At 66.3% G+C, this 18,441-nt stretch overlaps 1 protein-coding gene across 1 annotated transcript; it reads left to right on the top strand.

The window, feature by feature from the left end:
- SLC6A19 (solute carrier family 6 member 19) lies at window positions 629-17,611 on the top strand. The gene is made up of 12 exons (XM_003359855.4): window positions 629-1,045; window positions 7,501-7,641; window positions 8,049-8,186; window positions 9,539-9,720; window positions 10,057-10,167; window positions 10,312-10,424; window positions 12,146-12,274; window positions 12,375-12,531; window positions 13,807-14,011; window positions 14,141-14,300; window positions 15,767-15,929; window positions 16,067-17,611. Exons 1-12 carry the CDS (start codon window positions 844-846, stop codon window positions 16,268-16,270), a joined length of 1,905 nt encoding a protein of 634 aa, XP_003359903.1. The 5' UTR covers window positions 629-843; the 3' UTR covers window positions 16,271-17,611.

The raw sequence follows: 18,441 nt of genomic DNA, 5'->3' as shown, positions 1-18,441 counted from the left end.
GGGTCGGGTTGGGCATGGGGCAGGGAGAGGAGGGACGCCCCCACCCCACCCCCAGAAGCAGAAACTGCCCACTTTCCATCCTGGTTCAGTGTTGCTTAGATGTAACCATGGGGGTGGGGGTGGGGGTGGGGAGCCTCTCTCTGTGCCCGGCCTTGAGGCCAGGCCGGGTGGCAGTCATGCCACCATGGGGTCACCTTGTGGTCTGAGCCCTGGGAGAGCCCAGGGGGCTGAGGGCCCACCCAGGAGGCCCCCGTCTGAAGTCACTCTGGGCACGACGCAGAGCTCTGGGGAAAGATGCCCAGAGCTTGGGCTGGGGGCCGGGCAGCTGGGGGCTCAGCGTGAACAGCACCGGGGGCTGCTCCCAGGTCCCAGGGTCCAGCTTGCATTCCTAGGCCTGGACAGGTTCAGGTCGCCAGCATCCCCCGCTGGCCTGGCCGGGGGCCCTCCGCCTCCGCAGGTGGGGGTGTGGCTCCAAGGGTCTGGGGAGAGCGGGGGTCCTGCAGGGCCTGGCTGGCCTCCTCCCCTGCCGTCGGGTCCCTCCTCCCCAGAGCAGCGGCGGCGCGGGGGTGGGCGGTGGGCGCGGCTCCCTGGGCCCCGACGGCGCGTTTGCACGGGGGGCGGGGCCGGCAGCGCCTGAGGAGCAGCCCGGAGGGTCCGCGTTGGCGCCTCTGCAGATAACGCATTAACAGTCTGGCGGACTCGCCCTGCAGATCTGCTGACGCTTCCTTTCGGCCCAGGTGCTCTGGGCTGAGGTGCCAAAGGTTCCCTATAAAGTGCTGGGGCTCCGGCCGCGGCCACTCACCCTCCACTCGCCGCGCACCGCCGGGAACCGCGGGGACCACCATGGTGAGGCTGGTGCTGCCCAACCCGGGCCTGGAGGCCCGGATCCCGTCGCACGCGCAGCTGGAGCGCATCGAGGTGGAGGAGGGCGGCTCCCGGCCCAAGTGGGACAACAAGGCCCAGTACATGCTCACCTGCGTGGGCTTCTGCGTGGGCCTGGGCAACGTGTGGCGCTTCCCCTACCTGTGCCAGAGCCACGGTGGAGGTAGGCGGTGCAGGGCGCCAGGGCCGGGGACTGCCATCCAAGTCCGCTCCCCCATCCCCTCCGGGGGTGAGAATCTGGAGGGCTGGGGGCTGGGGGGGTGGTGGCTGGCGCCCTCCACCCTGAGCGCCCCTCCAGCGAGGACTCGAGCCCCACCTTTACACAGAGGGGGCAGCACGTCCGGGCCCCCACGTCCAGGGCTTGTGTGGAGGGGAGGCCCCGGTGCGCCAAGGCCCAGGAGCCTTGCCCTGTTCCCGGAGAACAGGCCTGACGTGGGCACGGGGGTGAGAGAGGAGCTGGCCACTCCTCAGGGGAGCCCCCTCTGAGCGTGGACCAGGCCGGCCTGAGGGGCAGTAGCTCTCTGCGTCCACCCTGTGGGCACCGGGCTGAGGCCTTTCTCCGCATCACCTGCATCCCGTCCTCACTGCTGGCACCTTGCCCCGGCGGACGGAGGAGGGAGCTGGGCCGGAGCTGGTGCCTACTGCACACAGCCGGACCGGCGGCCTCAGCCCCATCCCCTGCCCCCAGAGGCTCCGGAGGGCCTTGCCTGGAGCCCAAGGGCCTCTTCCCAGGGCTGAGGCCCCCTGGTGTCACCGGTGCAGGGATGGAGGTCACACCATGGTCTCCTCTGGCCCCACGAGGTCCTGGGGCAGGGGACCTGGACCCGAGAGGAGGTCTGGGGCCATGGCGGTGCTTGCTGGGCCGGCCACGTGCTCTGGGTGCTCTTGGCTGAGGGCTTTTGAACACTGCAGAGGGGCCAGGTCTGGGTGCCAGCTCGTTCTAACTCTGAAGGACCTGCAGGCTCTCCAGGCTTTGTGACACAAGTGTCCTCAAGAAAAGCAGAAGCGGAAGTGGCCGTTCCTGGCTCACCCTAAGGGATCCCCCTGAGCTGTCAAAGCCTTGAGTCCCCAAATGTCTGGCAGGCTTGTTTCTGAGCCTCTGGTCCAGCCTGCCTTTCCCAGACACATCTGTGCCTGGGGGCCCCCAGGGAGCGTGTGAGGTCAGGGGTCCCCAACCTGGAGTCACTGACCGTCTCTCGCCTGGCATCTTGGCCGCGTCAGGGAGACCAGGGGCCCCTCCCTCTGGAACATGCTGGCCTGTCCTCTCAGGGGCCGTCTTGAGAGAGGGTCCCGGCATCACCGCTGTGTTGGCAGCATCTGCTGGTTCCACACGCAGACAGGAGATGGATCTGTCCCCCGTGCGGTGGACGGGGAGGAGGGGCTGGCTGCTCCGCCTGCTCGCAGGGCCTGGGGCAGCCGGGATGGACCCATACTGTGGCAGAGGCTGGAGGCTTGTCCCTGAGAATGGCGGGAGTGGGGCCCCGGAGCCGGGAGGGACGCCTGGGAACACACTGGAAGCGGCTTTAAGGTCTGGTGCAGTGACCACGACCTCAAACCCCCAGAGAGCCGCGGGCCCCTGCCGGGAAAGAATGTACCGCGGGGAGGGGGGTTTCAGGCCTCAGGTCCCTCATGTGGTCCGTCTCTCAGAGTGGGCGAGGGGGGCGGTCTGGCCCCCACACAGAACGGGGCCCTCCTGGTGGCTCATCCTTGTCCACCCACAGGGCGTGTCCACCGCCCTCTGGTCCGCGCAAGGGTCAAAAGCTGAGTGTCTTGTCCTCTGTGTCCAGGAGACAGTCCCCGAGGACAAGGAGCAGATGGCCGGTGACCATCAGGGGGACGTTTCTGCAGCCCCAGCCATGGGGGAGGGAGTGGCTGGAAGAGGCAGATCCGAGGCCTTTGGGCTCTTTCCAGCCCTGACCATCGGTCCTGGTTTGGCAAAAACTTAACTTGTCTCCAAGCATTTCTAGAAGTTTTGGGTAACTCGAAAAGTAAATGATCTTGCCGTTGCCGTCGTGGCTCAGCCGTTGGGAATCTGACGCGCCTCCGTGAGGATGCAGGTGGGATCTCTGGCCTCGCTCAGCAGGTTAAGGATCCGGCGTTGCTGTGAGCCGTGGTGTAGGTCGGATCCTGTGTTGCTGTGGCTGTGGCGCAGGTTGGTGGCTCCAGCGCCAGTTCAACCCTTAGCCTAGGAACCTACACATGCCACCAGTGTGGCCCTAAAAGACAAACAGAAAAGAAGTAAATGATCTTTTAGTGTATTTTTAACTTCATATTATGAAAAAAAGTAGATATAGATAGAAAAGTAGAGGAGGCCACGGGGCGGACACGCGTGCTCGAGTTCACCGTCAGTGACGTCCTGTGGTTCGTCGTGGATACGGCCTGGGCCGCCGGTGCGGCCTGTGCACCTGGAGCCGGATGGTGTCAGACCCTGGGAGACGGGGTCTCGCTGGGCCCCCGGTTCTGCGTCTCCGTGGGGCTGGGCCCTCACCGCCCTCGGCACGAGGGTCTGGCCATGCTGTGCTTCTGCTCTGGGTTTCCTGTTTGCTGTTGCCCACAAATAGCAGGGGTCTGTGACCCCGAAGGAGCAGGGCCCCCGCAGGCAGACTCATTCCCGGCCACAGAGGCCAGGAGCTGGCCCGGCCAAGAGCAGGTGCGGGAGCCGAAGGGCCGGCTGCTGCAGCTCCCTAGGGTCTGGGAAGATCCTGCTGCCAGAACAGGTTCCGCCTCTGCCTCCAGCACCCCACCCCCACCCCCCATGTCTCAGGGTGCCCCCACTTCAGGAGTCTCCTCCTCTGTCCTTGGTGCCACCACGCCACTCGGCCAGCCAGCTCCTTCCCTTCCCGCGTCCCGGGCGACCTTCCGTGGTCGTCCTCGGGCTGCCCGCAGGTGTGAGTCCAGCCAGCAAAGCCAGCTGTCTATCCGCCCCCATCCCGGACCGAGAGCCCGTGGTGTGGCGCCCACCCCCAGCGCCATCTCAGTTTCCAGGAGATGTGCCTGGATCCCAGCCCCCACCTAGCTCTGTCTACGTCTACCTCGCCGGCCACCTCTGCCCATCCGCTGACCGGGGGCACCGGGGCGGGGCTGAGCAGGGGCCCTCGGGGTCAGGTCCCAGGCAAGGGGGCAGAGCAGGGCCCTCAGAAGTCCAGGGTGGTCCACCTCTGGGGTCGTGACCTCCGGAGCCCGGACAGGCTACCCCCTGCCCTGGGCCGCCTCTCTGTCCTCGGGCCCACCGGTCAGCTTCTCCGACTGCAAGGCAGCACCGTGGGGCTCGGGGGCCCTGATGCCTTTCCCGTGCTCACTCTGCTGGATGCTGAGTGGGTCTCCCCAGACCAGACCGTCGGCTGAAGGACGGCGTCTGGCCAGGCCGGGGAGGGCAGGACCCGCCTGCGGTCCAGAGACTGCTCGTGGGTCCTGTGAGCCTGGGCTGCGGGGCGGCAGGGGATGCGGGGAGGCCCTGGGCAAGGGGTGGGCGCGGGGCTGAGCCTGCCCTTCGGGGAAATGGCAGAGGTCCGAGCCCTTCCTGAGCACCTGGGGAAGCGGGCGGTGTCCGGGGGAGGCCGGCCGTCAGACGAAGCGTCGGCTGCCCACCCCACCCCCGGGCCCACGGGAGTGAGCCCGACCCCAAACGTCCTCATGAATTCAGGTTGTTGTGCAAACTGAGGCGGAGTAGGGGGATGGCGGCCTGAGTTTCCACTTTGCCTTCCTGCTGGAAACCCACTGAGGGTTGGCGATTGCCCTTCAAGATGAAGCAACAATGAGGCGACCCTGCAGCTGAGGGCCCCCCAGCCTGTGCCGGTGGGGGGCACGCTCTCGAGACCCTTTCGGGCAGCTCCTCTGCCTTTTTTCCTGATTTCTCAGAGAAGAAACTGCCTTCTCCTTCCGGGGGCGGTTTCCACTCCCACCCCCGCGTCTCCATCTCAGGGACCTTTGGAACCACGTGGGCCCTGGCGCCTTGTGGCTTCCCTCCCTCGCTCAGGCCTGCAGCCCTCCCTCCCCCGTCCTCCCCCCACGTCCACACCTCCCCCCACAGAAGAGTCGCTCGCTGGCTCATTTAAAAAGGAAGGATTCACGTCCCCTGGGGCTCGCAGCTATTTGTCCTTCCTGTGGGAAAAGGAGCCAAGAACCGTCCACCCCTGGAAAGAACAAGGTGCGTCCTGCCAGGGGCTGCGGGGGCTGTGCGTGCCGGGCAGGTGGACCCCACAACATGGGGAAGGGGAGGGCTCGCTGCCCCCCCAAGGGGTGCAACAGACATGCGCTGCCCCATCCTCTCCTGAAGCTGAGCTTCTGGTCCAGGAGGAGATTGTGGGAGGGAGATGTGCCAGGACCGCGGGCAGCAGGGGACATTTCCTGGAGGAGGGGCTATCCTAGCAGGGCCTTCAAGGGTGAATAGGAGTTTTCCGATGGAGGTGAAGGGGCAGGGAGGCCTAGAGGTAGAAGTGGCGTCAGGCGGGGAAGCAAAGGCATTGAAGGATGTTCGGGAACCATGGATTTGTTTCCTTCCTGGTAAAGTTGCCCCAAAAATGTTCCCATCAAACTCCTGAGAAAACATCCGTCAACAAATCTTAGCTTAACTCTACCTTCATTGACGCGGGATGGACACCGTCCCTGCCCTGGAGCCTGAGGCCCCAGCTCCTCTCCCCTCCTGCGGGGGATCTGGCGGGCGCCTGTCACCCCTCTGCTTTTCCTCATTGTCACATTCAGTTGAACAACCTGGGTGGGTCCTGGCCCACAGCCCTCACCTCCTGACCCCCAGCCCCCCTGAGGCTCCGTGTCCCCAGGAGGTGAGGAAGGCCCACTGGGCAGGCAGAGGTGCTGCTGGGCTGGGGGGTGGCGACATGAGGGCACCGTGGACACAGAACACGGACAGAGGAGGAAGAAGAGGAGAAGGCGGAGGGATTAACCGAGGAGCCGCGGGCGGGGCAGGCTGGGGGCCCCTCCTGCTCCCCCACCCCCTGTGTCCCCCTTAACACACACACACATACACACACGCTCAGGCACACACGCCTGAGAACACACCTATACGTGTGCACACATTTACATCACCAATATGCACACGACACACCCACACATACGTGTGCACACCTACACCAAGTGTTTACATATGTGTGGACACAGATATATAAACACTCACACACGCATACGCATTCGCAGGCACACAAACTCTCACAAGCACACTCAGGCACACACATGTGTGGATGTGCACACACGCAGTGCCACGCCCGTGAGGCCCTCAGCTCAGGGTGTGACACCACGCTGATCAGGAGGCCAGTGTGGGCAGGTGGCGGCCTGGCTGGGGAGGCCGGTGGGAAGAGACCCTGCAGGCGGAAGTGAAGGATTTAAGGGACCAGGAGGAGACGAGAGAAGGGCTGGGGGGAGGGCAGGGAGGTGGGGGCCACACAAATGCACCAGACCTTGCGGCGCCATACCCAGCAACCCCACCACTCGGCAGGTTCCCAGCGGGACCCCCGGGCCAACGAGGCTGAGAGGTGGTCCCCACCAAGCAAGACCCCAGGCTGGTGAGGTGGCCCTTGGGGCCTCATCAGGCGGGTCCTGCATCCGCTCTGAGGTCCTGAGCCGTAGCCTGCTTCCTATCTTATCGCCCAGTTTCGGCTTCCGAGCTTCGTCCTGACTCATGCGACCGACCTTTGGTAACCGGGACTCCGCTGATCTCTGCTGCGCGGGGCTCAGTGCCGTCCAGCTGCACCTGGGAGTCTCCCAGGTTTTCCCCAGAGCCCTGGCCGGGGGAAGGGGGCAGCTCCGAGGCCCCGCCGGGCTGGCCAGGGCAGCTGGTCAACCCACGGCCAGCAAGGGCCTGAGGACGAGGCAGGGGGAAGCAGTGTGGTTGCTGGCAGGGTAGCAGAGCGGGGGCGCCAGGTGACCATGAAAGCGGGTGTGGCTGCGTCCCTGTCCTGCCTTCAAGCTCAGCAGACATTCACAGTCCCCGGTCAGGGCCAGGCTGAGCCCTGCTGCCTGATCTGGCTCCTCCACTTCCTCAGACAGGGTCCCCGAGACTCAGACTGCGGTCCCCGCTGCGTGGCATCTGGGTTGGCCCCTGGCCCCTTGACCTCTCCCATCTGCCCGCACCCACACGTGTCCACACCCCCAGGGCTCACCCTGGCCCGAGCCCCTCCGTGGGTTCAACCCGCAGGAGGACACCATCCCTCACCCTGCAGACCAGCCTGTGGCCACTGTTAGGAGGTGGCACAAGGTGGCTCTGGCACAGTGGCGATGGCTGCAAGGACGCTGTCCACGGCGTCCTTTTATGTATGTATGTATTTATTCTTTTATCTTTTTAGGGCCACACCCACGGCATATGGAGGTTCCCAGGCTAGGGGTCAAATTGGAGCTGTAGCCGCCGGCCTACACCACAGCCACAGCAACGCGGGATCCAAGCCGCATCTGCAAACGCCGGATCCTTGACCCACTGAGAGAGGCCAGGGGTCCAACAGCAACCTCATGGTTCCTAGTGGGATTCATTTCCGCTGCACCGGGACAGGAACTCCTCAATTGCGTCCTTGGGCGCCTCGCTCTACAAAGGCCTCCCCAGGGCGCCTCCTGCCCCCCAGCCGCCCCAGGCCACGCCCCCGCCCCTGACTTCGCTGCCCCCCCCCCCCGCAGGGGCATTTATGATCCCTTTCCTCATCCTGCTGGTCTTGGAGGGGATCCCGCTGCTGCACCTGGAGTTCGCCATCGGGCAGAGGCTGCGCAAGGGAAGCGTGGGCGTCTGGAGCGCCATCCATCCGGCGCTGAAGGGCTTGGGTGAGCGTCTGCGCCCACCCTCCGGGGGGGCCATGGGACGCCTGGGGTCCCGCACTGGCAGCAAGCCCCGCCCCTCCTCTCTCCTGAGCCAGGCTCCTGGGTCCCCAGCCTGAGGCCTCCGCAAACCTTTCCGTAGCCCCCCGTGGGGGTGCGGGCTGCAGGGTCCAGGCCAGGGCCTCCCCAGTCCCCCTGGGAACCCAGGCCGGGCAGGGAGCGGACACACTGGGAGAGCGGAGTCCCCCACTCCCTGCCCAGAGCAGGGGCCCCGAGACAGGGACGCGGACAGCGGGGGCTGCCCTCCTGCCGTCTGGGACCCCTCCGTCCACTCGCCTCCCCCCCGGCCAGCGTGACCCCGCCCCCAGCGGTGACCCCGCCCCCCAGCGGTGACACCCCACCCCCCCCCGCAGGCGTGGCGTCCATGTTCGTGTCCTTCATGGTGGGTCTGTACTACAACACCATCATCGCCTGGGTCATGTGGTACTTCTTCAACTCCTTCCAGGACCCTCTGCCCTGGAGCCAGTGCCCGCTCAATGCCAACCAGACGGGTGAGCCTCTGATTCCCCAAAAGCCTTGGGTTTTTTGGGGCTTGTCTTTTGTCTTTTTTTTAGGGCCGCACCCGTGGCACATGGAGGTGCCCAGGCTAGGGGTCCAATCGGAGCTGTGGCCGCTGGCTTACACCACAGCCACAGCCACAGCCACGTGGGATCGGAGCCGCATCTGGGACCTACACCATAGCTCACGGCAACGCCGGATCCTTAACCCGCTGAGCGAGGCCGGGGATCGAACCCGCATCCCCATGGTTCCTCGTGGGATTCATTTCCAAAAGCCACGTGATTGTAGCCCCCAAACCAGAGCACAAGGCAACCGGACACTAAAAGAAACCGCGTGCAGGAGACAAGTGCTTAAAACCACCTGGGTGGACGGGGCGGGGGCGTGGTTATGGCGGGAAGTGGGAGGTGCTCTCCCCAGCCCCGAGGGTCACCTGGCCTCGGGTTTGGTGGTCCTTCGGGCCCCAGCTGGGGCGTGTCAGGGGCTTCCGCGTCCCTGCCATCACCCTGTCCCCCTCACCGTGCACCTCAGCAGAGGGTCCCCTGTCCCCATCTGCTCCCTCCGGCCCCGCAGGCCCCTGGGGGAGCAGACCCTCCTCCCCAGGTGGGTGGGGGCTGGGGGCGTGGGCCCACCTTGGCAGCCGCCCACACAGCTGTGTGAGGACATGAACCACCTGTTCTGTAAGCAGAGTGGCTGGTGGGTTAACCACACAGACCCTCCAGACGTGGGGGGGTTGGGTGTCAGAAAGGGGAAGCCGCCCCCCCCCAGCCTCCCTCCCTGCACTCCTGGACCTTTTAGGGCAACTCCCCTGTCTCTGGGATTGGGGCGGTCTGCCGGGACTACACCACACCCTTAGCAGGGTCTCAGTCGGGTTCCTGAGCCAGGGATGGGGGCAATGTGGACCCTGGGGCCCAGGGGCTCAGGGGGGGGGCAGACTTGCCCGCAGTGGGCGTCTGCCTGGGAGCCCCCGAGACTGGTGACCTGCTGAATGGCTGAGCGCCTGCCCAGGGCCCTGGTTCCCAGCCGAAGCCTGTGGGTCTGAGCCTGCCTGGGGCACCGTCGGGGATGAGAAGGCAGGCCGTCGAACGCACAAGTGTATGTGTGTGTGTACATGGGTTTGCATGTATGTTTGGTATGTGCACATGCGCTCATGTGTGCATACGTGTAAGCATGGTCGTGTGGCCGTGGTCTGTTGCATTGTGAGTGTGCACATGCGTGTGGCATGGCCGCGTGTGGCTTGTCTGTGGGGGAGGCACGCACACCCACGTGCGCGGGTGCACGCATGCGCAGCTTTTCCTCCCGGGAGTCCGGGCTCCGCGGGCCCGCACTGACGCGGCGGCCGTCGCAGGCTACGTGGAGGAGTGCGCCCGCAGCTCGTCCGTGGACTACTTCTGGTACCGCGAGACCCTCAACATCTCCACCTCCATCAGCGCCTCGGGCTCCGTGCAGTGGTGGATCCTGCTCTGCCTGACCTGCGCCTGGAGTGTGCTCTACGTGTGCACCATCCGGGGCATCGAGACCACCGGGAAGGTGCGGGCGCAGCCGGGCGGGGGGTGCCCGAGCCCCGCCCCGCAGCCCGCGCCGCGGGGGGTCCTGCCGCCCCAAGGCCTTGCTGGTCTCTCGGGCCGGCCGGCGCCCCAGACTCAGTGCTGGCGCCGACGGCTCGCAGACAGCTCAGAGGCCGCGTGCGGGAGCGGCTGTGCGCTCACGTGCCCGGCAGCAGCTGGTGCGCGTGGGTACAGCTGAACAGGGGACACGGAGAGGGGGGCTGGCCCGGGCGGCTGGAGGGAGGTGGAGTGGGTCCCTCCCGGCCAGCCCTGCGCCTCACGCCGCCCACCCGCGGCGCCCCGCCCCTGTGCCTCCCAGGCCGTGTATGTCACCTCGACGCTGCCCTACGTCGTCCTGACCATCTTCCTCATCCGGGGCCTGACGCTGAAGGGGGCCGTCAATGGCCTCGTCTTCCTCTTCACGCCCAACGTGAGTGTCCTGCCCCGGCCCTCTGATCGCCGCTCAGCCCCTCACCTCCAGGCGCCCGTCTCCTCCTGGCCCCCCACCCCCACCGGCCCCGTCTCCCGCGCCCCTGTCCAGGCTCAGCTGCTGAGGGCCTCTGTTTGGTGGCAGGTCACGGAGCTGGCCAACCCGGTCACGTGGCTGGACGCGGGGGCCCAGGTCTTCTACTCCTTCTCTCTGGCCTTCGGGGGCCTCATCTCCTTCTCCAGCTACAACTCTGTCCAGTGAGTGGGCGGGGCGGGGTGTCTGCAGGCCTCGTAGTTCAGGCCGCCCCAGGCGCTGGGAGCTCTGTGCTCAGTCTCCCGTCCATCAGACCGGGCGGGATCCTGCTGTGAGGGTGACAGGCAGGAAAGGGCTTGAGGGGCTGACCCGAGCCTTGTGGACTGTGGGGAGTGGGGCTGGGACGGGCAGCGGGGCTGGGACGGGCAGTGGGGCGGGGATGGGCAGGCTGACCACCTGCCAGCATTTTCACGAGCTGGTGCCGCTAGCTACATCCGGCCTCCCCTTTGTGCCCTGGCCCTGGTGGCAGTTGAGTGCCAGTGCTCCCCTTCCCCTGCCACTTCATCGCCCCTCAGCACCCAGGACCCTGGAGGTGGAGGCCCTGCAGTTCACCCCAGGCGGATACCCACACAGAAAGACCAGAATCCCTGGGACCCCCAGGGCCTCTGGGGAACGCAGTGGTGTCAGTTCATCTCATAAGTATCTACGGAGCACCTGCTGTGTGCCCCTGGGGGCGCCAGGGCCCGTCCTCCTGGACACTGCGTCCAGCGGAGGTGGACCAGCAGAGGGAGCGCCCGTCAGGTCGCAGGTGATGAGCGACCCAGAGGAAAGGAAGCCCTGAGGAGGCGAGGCGTCTGGGCCGGGGCTCCGTCAGGGGAAGGGAGGCCCTGTGGGTGGGGCAGCAAGCTGAGGGGGCCTCGGGACCACCTCTCTATTCAGCAGCTTCCACGCCGCACAGCCCGCCCCTTCCACGTGCGCAGTCCCGCGGTTTTGAGTGAATTCAGGGTCGGGGGCAGCTCTGGCCACTAACCCAGAGCCTGTCCAACCCCAGAGGAGGCCCGGGCCCCTCGGCCCTCAGCCCTCCCTTCCCTGGCCGCAGTCAGCTGCTTCCCCTCCCGGTGGGTGGGCCCCTCTGGACTTTTCACGGACGCGGCCTCCTCCGGGGCGTCCTGGGTCCCGAGCCACACACTGAGCTCGCGCCTCGAGTCGGTCCCCGTTGTCGCGTGTCCCTTTCCTTTCGTGGCTGAGTCGCGCCCCAGCAAGCAGATGGCCCGCGCTCCTTGTCATGCCGCTGCCGCTGGGCGCCTGGGCTCTTTGTGCTTTCTGGCTGCCCGGGAGCCTCTGCACCGGAGCTCCGCGTGCACGTGTCTTCACGCCTGACAGGTGTGCCCCACGGGGCAGCCCCAGCTTGAACGTGCTGGGAGCTGTCCTCCACGCAGCCGCCCCGTGGGAGGCCCCGACCCCCAGCCTCCCACGTTTGTCCCTTGGAGGTTTGGGTTCTGGCCGCCGCTGTGCATTGGCGAGGTGTCTAACTGTGGTTTGATTTGCGTTTCCCTGGCTCTTGATGGAAGCCTCTGGAAGGGGAGTGCGGAGGTCGGGAGTCACATGCTGAGATGAAGAAGACCTCCAGTGTCCGGGGGGCAGGGGGGACCAGCCTGCCTCTTCGAGGCCCTTGTGGCTGCTGAGGCGTGAGGTCCAGGCCCACGTGGGGCTGACAACTCGCCTGCCTGCGCCTGTGTAGACACTGGCCACGCAGGGCTTTGAAGACACTGGCCCCCAGCTCTGGGCCCCCTGGGCTTTTAGGGGCTGTGGGGCCACCAGGTCACAGCCGGGCTAGGGTTGGGCCCTGTCAGTCACCTTGTGCTCGGCGGTCGTGGAAGAACGGGGCGGGGCGGGCAGCCTCCCCCACCCCGGCCTGTGGTGACGCCAGCCCGTTCGGCCACAGCAACAACTGCGAGAAGGACTCGGTCATCGTGTCCGTGATCAACGGCTTCACGTCCGTGTACGCGGCCACCGTGGTCTACTCCATCATCGGCTTCCGTGCCACCGAGCGCTTCGACGACTGCTTCAGCGCGTGAGTGGCGGCCGCCGCTCCCGGGACCCTCGCCTCCGTCTCCCAGGAGCCCGCCGGGCTTGCCCCCGCCCAGGCTGAGGTCCCCGCGCTTTCTCTCCAGGAACATCCTGACGCTTATCAACGGGTTTGACCTGCCCGAGGGCAACGTGACGCAGGAGAACTTCGCTGAGATGCAGCAGTGGTGCAACGCCTCCGACCCCGAGGCCTTCGCGAGGCTGAAGTTCCAGACCTGCGACATGAACTCCTTCCTCTCGGAGGTAGGCCCCTCGGGCTGGGGGCAGGGCTGGGCACCGTGGGTAGGCGGCCAGCTTCTCCCAGGAGCCCTGTCCCTCTCCCTGTCCTGGGGGCCCGCCCGGACCCTCCTGCCCTGCGGGCTCCTGGGCACCCGCGTCTGCTGGGCCGCAAACCCCACGTGCTAGGCCCAGTGGGGCCGAGGCGGGGACTCAGGGGCCTCCGAGGGCCTGACCTCCCCCATGGCCCCGCGTCAAACACACAAAAACATCCTGCAGTCCATTTTCACTTTAATTTTTTCTACAAAAGTAGTCAGAATCATTGGAAGTTCCTGTTGTGCTCAGGAACTAGGGTTAAGGATCCGTATGGAATCTCCTTCTTTTTCAAAAGCAACCTTACGGAGGCCTGAGTGTGTACGCGGGGGGGCGGGGGGGGCGAGAGTGCGTGGGGTGGGGGTGAATACACGGGGTGGGGGGCGAATGCCCGGGGTGGGGTTGGGACACCCCACCCCCGAGGCTCAGTTTCCACTGCCGTCGGTGGGGCTTCGGGCAGTTTAGCCAGTTTATGCCGTGGAGCGCAGCGTGCAGGCCGAGGTTTGCAGCCAGCCCCAGGTGGCGCTGAGGGGCTCCCATCTTTCCCGCGTGGGCTGGGCTGGCTTCCTTTTGTCCCACTGCCGCCACCCCCACCCCGTGTGCGGGACAGAGCTTCCTCCTTCCTGGGGACGTGCTCCTCCCTGTGGGCCCCAGGCCGCTCACTGTAACGTCTCTCAACCCTGCCCTCTCCCCAGGCTGTTAAGTCGCCTTGGGTGCCTGCTTCTGGGGGAACCAAGATCCTGTCTGAGCAGAGCGAGCCTCTCTGCGGCTCCCCGCCCCGCCCCTGCCCCGCTCCCCACAAGCCTGAGCCTCCAGACGTCCAGGGCGTCTGTTTGGGGACTCGCTCGGCCCACAGACGTCGCTCAGCGCTGGGCCCTGCGGTGGGGGCAGGTGTCAGCTAGGAGGCAGGTGGTGCGTCTGGTCCCTGTGTCCACCTGGGCCACGTGAGGCCGGGACCGCTGCTGGGCAGGAGAGATTAACTTCCCGGTCGTAAAACGAGTCAAGGTTTTAAAGTGCACTTGGGACTAAAAGACAAGCTCTGGTTATTGGACAAAACGGCTGAAATCAGCCTGATGCCCCCGCAGGGCTGGCCCGCGGGCAGAGGGCCGTCCAGGGACGGGGGTGCCGTGAGGGGCTGGCCAGTGGGGGGCCTCGGAGGCAGGCCGGGGGCGGGGGAGCGTGGCCTCAGGCGACCCCTGCCCCCCGCAGGGCGTGGAGGGCACCGGGCTGGCCTTCATCGTCTTCACCGAGGCCATCACCAAGATGCCCGTGTCCCCGCTCTGGTCGGTGCTCTTCTTCATCATGCTCTTCTGTCTGGGCCTGTCGTCCATGTTTGGGAACATGGAGGGGGTGGTCGTGCCCCTGCAGGACCTCAAGGTCATCCCCAAAACGTGGCCCAAGGAGCTGCTCACAGGTAGGCGGGGCCCGGCGGGGGCCGTGCGGGCAGAGCCCCGAGGACGGGGCTGCCGGGGGCGGGTCACGGCCGGGGCGCCGCGGGCCCCGGTCTCAGCCCGGTGACGGCGCGGCGCCTTCCGCCCCGCAGGCCTCATCTGCTTGGGGACGTACCTCATCGCCTTCATCTTCACCCTGAACTCCGGCCAGTACTGGCTGTCCCTGCTGGACAGCTACGCCGGCTCCATCCCCCTGCTCATCATCGCCTTCTTCGAGATGTTCGCCGTCGTCTACGTGTACGGCGTGGACAGGTAGGAGGAAGGCGGGGGGACCCCCTTGCGGCATAAGGGCTGCGTTCCGGCGGAGGCCGCCCTGCTGGGACCCAGGACCCTGCCTGCATTTCGGGAACGGCGTGGAGCGGGCGTGGGCCTGGTCCCGGAGGCCAGGCGAGAGGGGAAGGAGCCCGTTCAGGGCCTCCAGCTTCCAGATGCTTCCAGGCCTCAGGAGTACGGATGACACAGGGGCTGCCGTGGAAGCAGTGGCGTCGTCTCCGGTCTCAGGGCGGGGAGGGAGAAGCGGGGGCTGGTGCGTGGGCCGGGCGTCTGCTGTGGGTAAAGGGGCTCCCCTGGGGGCCGCCAGGGAGCAGGTGCTTGACTCCAGCTTGGATTTCGTGGCCAGCGTGCCTCCCCCCCGGGTCGGGGGAGGGCTGCTCAGCCTCACAGTGGTTCAGGTGAAGAAAGGCGGACCAGAGTGGCCTGGCCGGCTGTCCCCTTGGCTGGCGTTTAGGGCATTGCTCGTCACGGCAGATGGGTGGGGAGCCAGCGCCCGCGTCTTAGTGGAAGCGGGCCTCCAGAGCGCCAGGAACGATCCGCCGAGTCCGTTCACGTTAAATTGCACAGGCCCGATTGAGGGGGCCGCACCGGGACCCCTGCCCTGCACCACCAAGAGCACACGTGTGTAAGGACCTGCGTGCAGGGTGCTCACGCAGCACACAACCAAACCAGGCTGGCGGCGCCGTGGAAGCCGGGCGCACGGGCAGAGCCGCCGTGTGTGACCGCAGGGGCCCTTGGGAGGAAGACAGAGAGTGAAGCCCGGGGTGGCTGGGCGTGCGACGCTGGTCGTGAAGCCGCGGGGAATCGTCTGAAAGATTCAGGCGCGTCTGCCCGAACGGCCTGAAGACCATTTGCAGCCGGACACGGTTCCAGGGGCGCGTGCCCTGTAATGCCACCTTGTGGGGCGGGGGGCAGAGGAGCCTGTCACAGCTCTCCGGGCCGGCGGGGGACGAGGTCTGGGCGCCCGTCCTTCGCCCGCAGCGCCCCCTGGGTCCTCCAGGCCCTGGACCGTTCTGCCCGCTAACGCACTGTGCAGAGGGCGCGGGCGCGGCAGGGAGCAGACCGTGAGGCCACGCTCAGGGCCGCTGCCCGGCCAGGGAGGCTGAGACCCGGAGCCCGGGCAGCTTCCCTCCTCCGCTGCGGAAGTTCCGACCCCTCCTCAGCACGAGCGTCTGCCGGGGCCCGAGGGGGACGGGGCCGCTGAGGCGTTGGCTGGCCCAGAGGGGCTATGGCACTGCGGGACATGGGACGGCGGGGCCGCCGTCTGCTGGGCCGAGTGGCGCACTTCCTAGGGAGCCTTCCTGGCGTGGGGAGGGGCCAGGTCTGAGCACAGCATTGCGGGGCGGCGGCCGTCTGTCCGGGCGTGGGGAGGCCGCCCGTCCTTGGCCTCGGGATGCACGGCCCAGGGTCCAGTGGCGACGGCTCCCTTCGGTCTCTGCCTCCAGGTTCAACAGCGACATCGAGTTCATGATCGGCCACCAGCCCAACCTCTTCTGGCAGGTCACGTGGAGAGTGGTCAGCCCGCTGCTCATGCTGGTCATCTTCCTCTTCTTCTTCGTGATCCAGGTCAACCAGGAGCTGATATACAGCGTCTGGGACCCAGCCTATGTGAGCCCCGGGCCTCCAGGGTGGGGGCAGGGGCACTGTCCCTGCCAGTGGGCGTGGGGGGCAGTGCTGGGAGAGCGTCACAGGGCTGGCGGCCCCGGCTGACGCGCCTGCTCATCCCGTGGTCGCTCCCTGTCCAGGAGGAGTTTCCCAAATCCCAGAAGGTCAAGTACCCGAGCTGGGTATACGCCGTGGTGGTCCTCGTGGCCGGGGTGCCCTGCCTCATCATCCCCGGCTTCGCCATCTACAGGCTCATCAGGGACCGCTACCAACGGCCCGGGGACCGCCAGGGGCTGGTCAGCGCGCTGTCCACGGCCTCTGTGAACGGGGACCTGAAGGCCTGAGCAGCCCAGCCCTCGGTGTGAGGGGCTGGGCTGCACGTGTGTGTGAGCGTGTGTGCGTGGGCATGGGTGTGCCCTGTGTGAGGGTGTGTGCCCACGAGTGTTTGCATGTGAGCGTGTGCTGTGTGAGTGTGCACAGGTGTGAGTGTTGCCTACATATGTACATGTGCATGTGTGAGCAGACAGGCACGTGCCAGGGCGTGTGACTGCGTCATGTGTGTGTGTGTGTGTGTGCACAAAAGGAAGGAGGGGACCCTCCTGGTGTGGGTACACACCTCTGTGTGCATATGTGCACGTGAGCCAGTGCATGTATGTGATGCCTCTGTGTTGTGCACACATGCGTTAGTGTGTGTGTGCGCGTGCAGCACACACGCCTGCCAGGGGGGCCCAGCCTCCCCGCCCCTGCTCTGAGGGTGAGTGGGGGTGGGGCACCTGCCGCGGGCATCCTGCTTCTCCGGGCCGGGAGCGGTCCCACCGCCCCCGCCCCTGCCCCTTGCTGTCACCTCCTGATCTAGGGGTTCCCACGGAAGGTCCAGGCTCCTCCGTGACAGGGAACATCCTTGTCAAGCCCCGTCCAGGACAGCCTGGTGGGCGTGTGAAGGTGGCACCGCCTGCCCCCGGCTGTGAAGCTTCCTGAGTCTTGGCTACACCCCGCGTAGTGAGTGTGACCCATGGAGTCAGTGCGTCTGGCCGCCGCGCGTGGATGAGCCGTTCCGTGAGGCTCCCCTTGGTACCGTGAGGCAGAAACCCCTTTGCCTCTTCCTGAAGCTCATCAACTGCGTGAATGTTTACCCAGATGTTACAGGGTAACCCGGCCTTGGCTGCGAGGTGCACGGTCTGTGTGCCCGGAGCAGCGCCAGGGACCGTGAAGGCCAGAAGCCTGTCCGCCTGGTGCCACAGCCAAGGCCGCCTTGGCTCTTCCCGCCCGTCGAGGAAGGGATGTGCCGTCTGACTGCAGACGCGGTTACGCCGCGCCTGGGTGTTTGTGTCGGAACTGGTCACCTCGGCTTCTGTGCAAAACCTGGACGTTTACATTAAACGGGACCTTCCGAGGGTCTCCACGCAGGATGGAGGCCCAAGGGGGCCATGCCCCCACCCCCGAGACCCCGCCAGCCTCTGCGGCCCCCACCGCCTCCGCTCCCTGGAGCATCCTGACCCTCCTCTGGGAAAACCTGTCAGGGACCCTGTGGATCCCCCACCCCAGCCGTGGCGGGCCCGGGGGGCCGGTCCATCTTCATCTGTCCCCGGGCAAGGGCTTCCTTTCGGTGTTTTGCAGATGGTTAGAAATGCACGTTGGGTGGGTGTCTCGTGTCCCTGTCTGAATAAATCACCCCCTTTCATATCCTTGGTCTACACGTCTCTAAATGCAGACAGTGAGCAAGCAGCCGAGCCCCAGCCTTGAAGGCACGTGCGGGACTGCGGTTCTGCTGTGTCTACCAAGCCCAGGGCACCGCAGGCTGCCTGGGGCGCTCCGTGAACCGCGGGGTGTGGGTGGGCTTTGGCCTCAGGACACTGGGGGGCTGCTGGTCAGGTTGCTGGGTGAGGAGACGGGGAAAGGCCTGTACAGGTAACTTGGGGCTGGGCCGCCCCCCATCACCTGCCTTCCCCCCACTTCTTTGCATCTCTGATTCTCCCTCTTCTCACCCAAAAAGGACTCCTTCTGAAAACCTGTCTCCTGGGCCCACATGTGTGGAGCCGTGCCACACAGCTGAGAGGCGCCACATTCAGGGAACTGAGACCGTGGGTGTGGGGCCTGGCTTGTCCGAGCCGGGGGGGGGGGTCCACGTGTCCGGGGAGCCCCCAGTGGGAGGCCTGGGCCGAGCCGAGTCTGCTGGTCCTCCCCAGCACGAATGTGGGGGGCTCCGAACTGAGGGAGGACCATGTGGCCCCCGTCTGGCCGAGCCCGCTCCCCGTGCCACCCCACCTGCAATCGGGAGCCCCTTGGGGATACAGGGCCCAGCCCTTCCGCGGCTCACGCTGGGCCCAGACCAGGCGAGGACTCCCTGGGCAGAGGGCCGGGTGTGCCTTCTGGATCCGGCCCGCCCGTCCTTGGAAGAGGAGCATTTGGAGCCAGAGGAAGCCTCACATTCAAGCAGTTTGAGACGTTTGGGATGCTCTTTGGAAAATTAAACGGCCTTCATGCCACGTCACCCAGACCCCTGCGGGCAGGCATC

This window comes from Sus scrofa, chromosome 16 (genome assembly GCF_000003025.6).
Source record: "Sus scrofa isolate TJ Tabasco breed Duroc chromosome 16, Sscrofa11.1, whole genome shotgun sequence".
Taxonomy (NCBI): Eukaryota; Metazoa; Chordata; class Mammalia; order Artiodactyla; family Suidae; genus Sus; species Sus scrofa.
The sequence above is the reverse complement of the archived record's forward strand: the minus strand, read 5'-3'. Positions and strand labels throughout refer to the sequence as shown.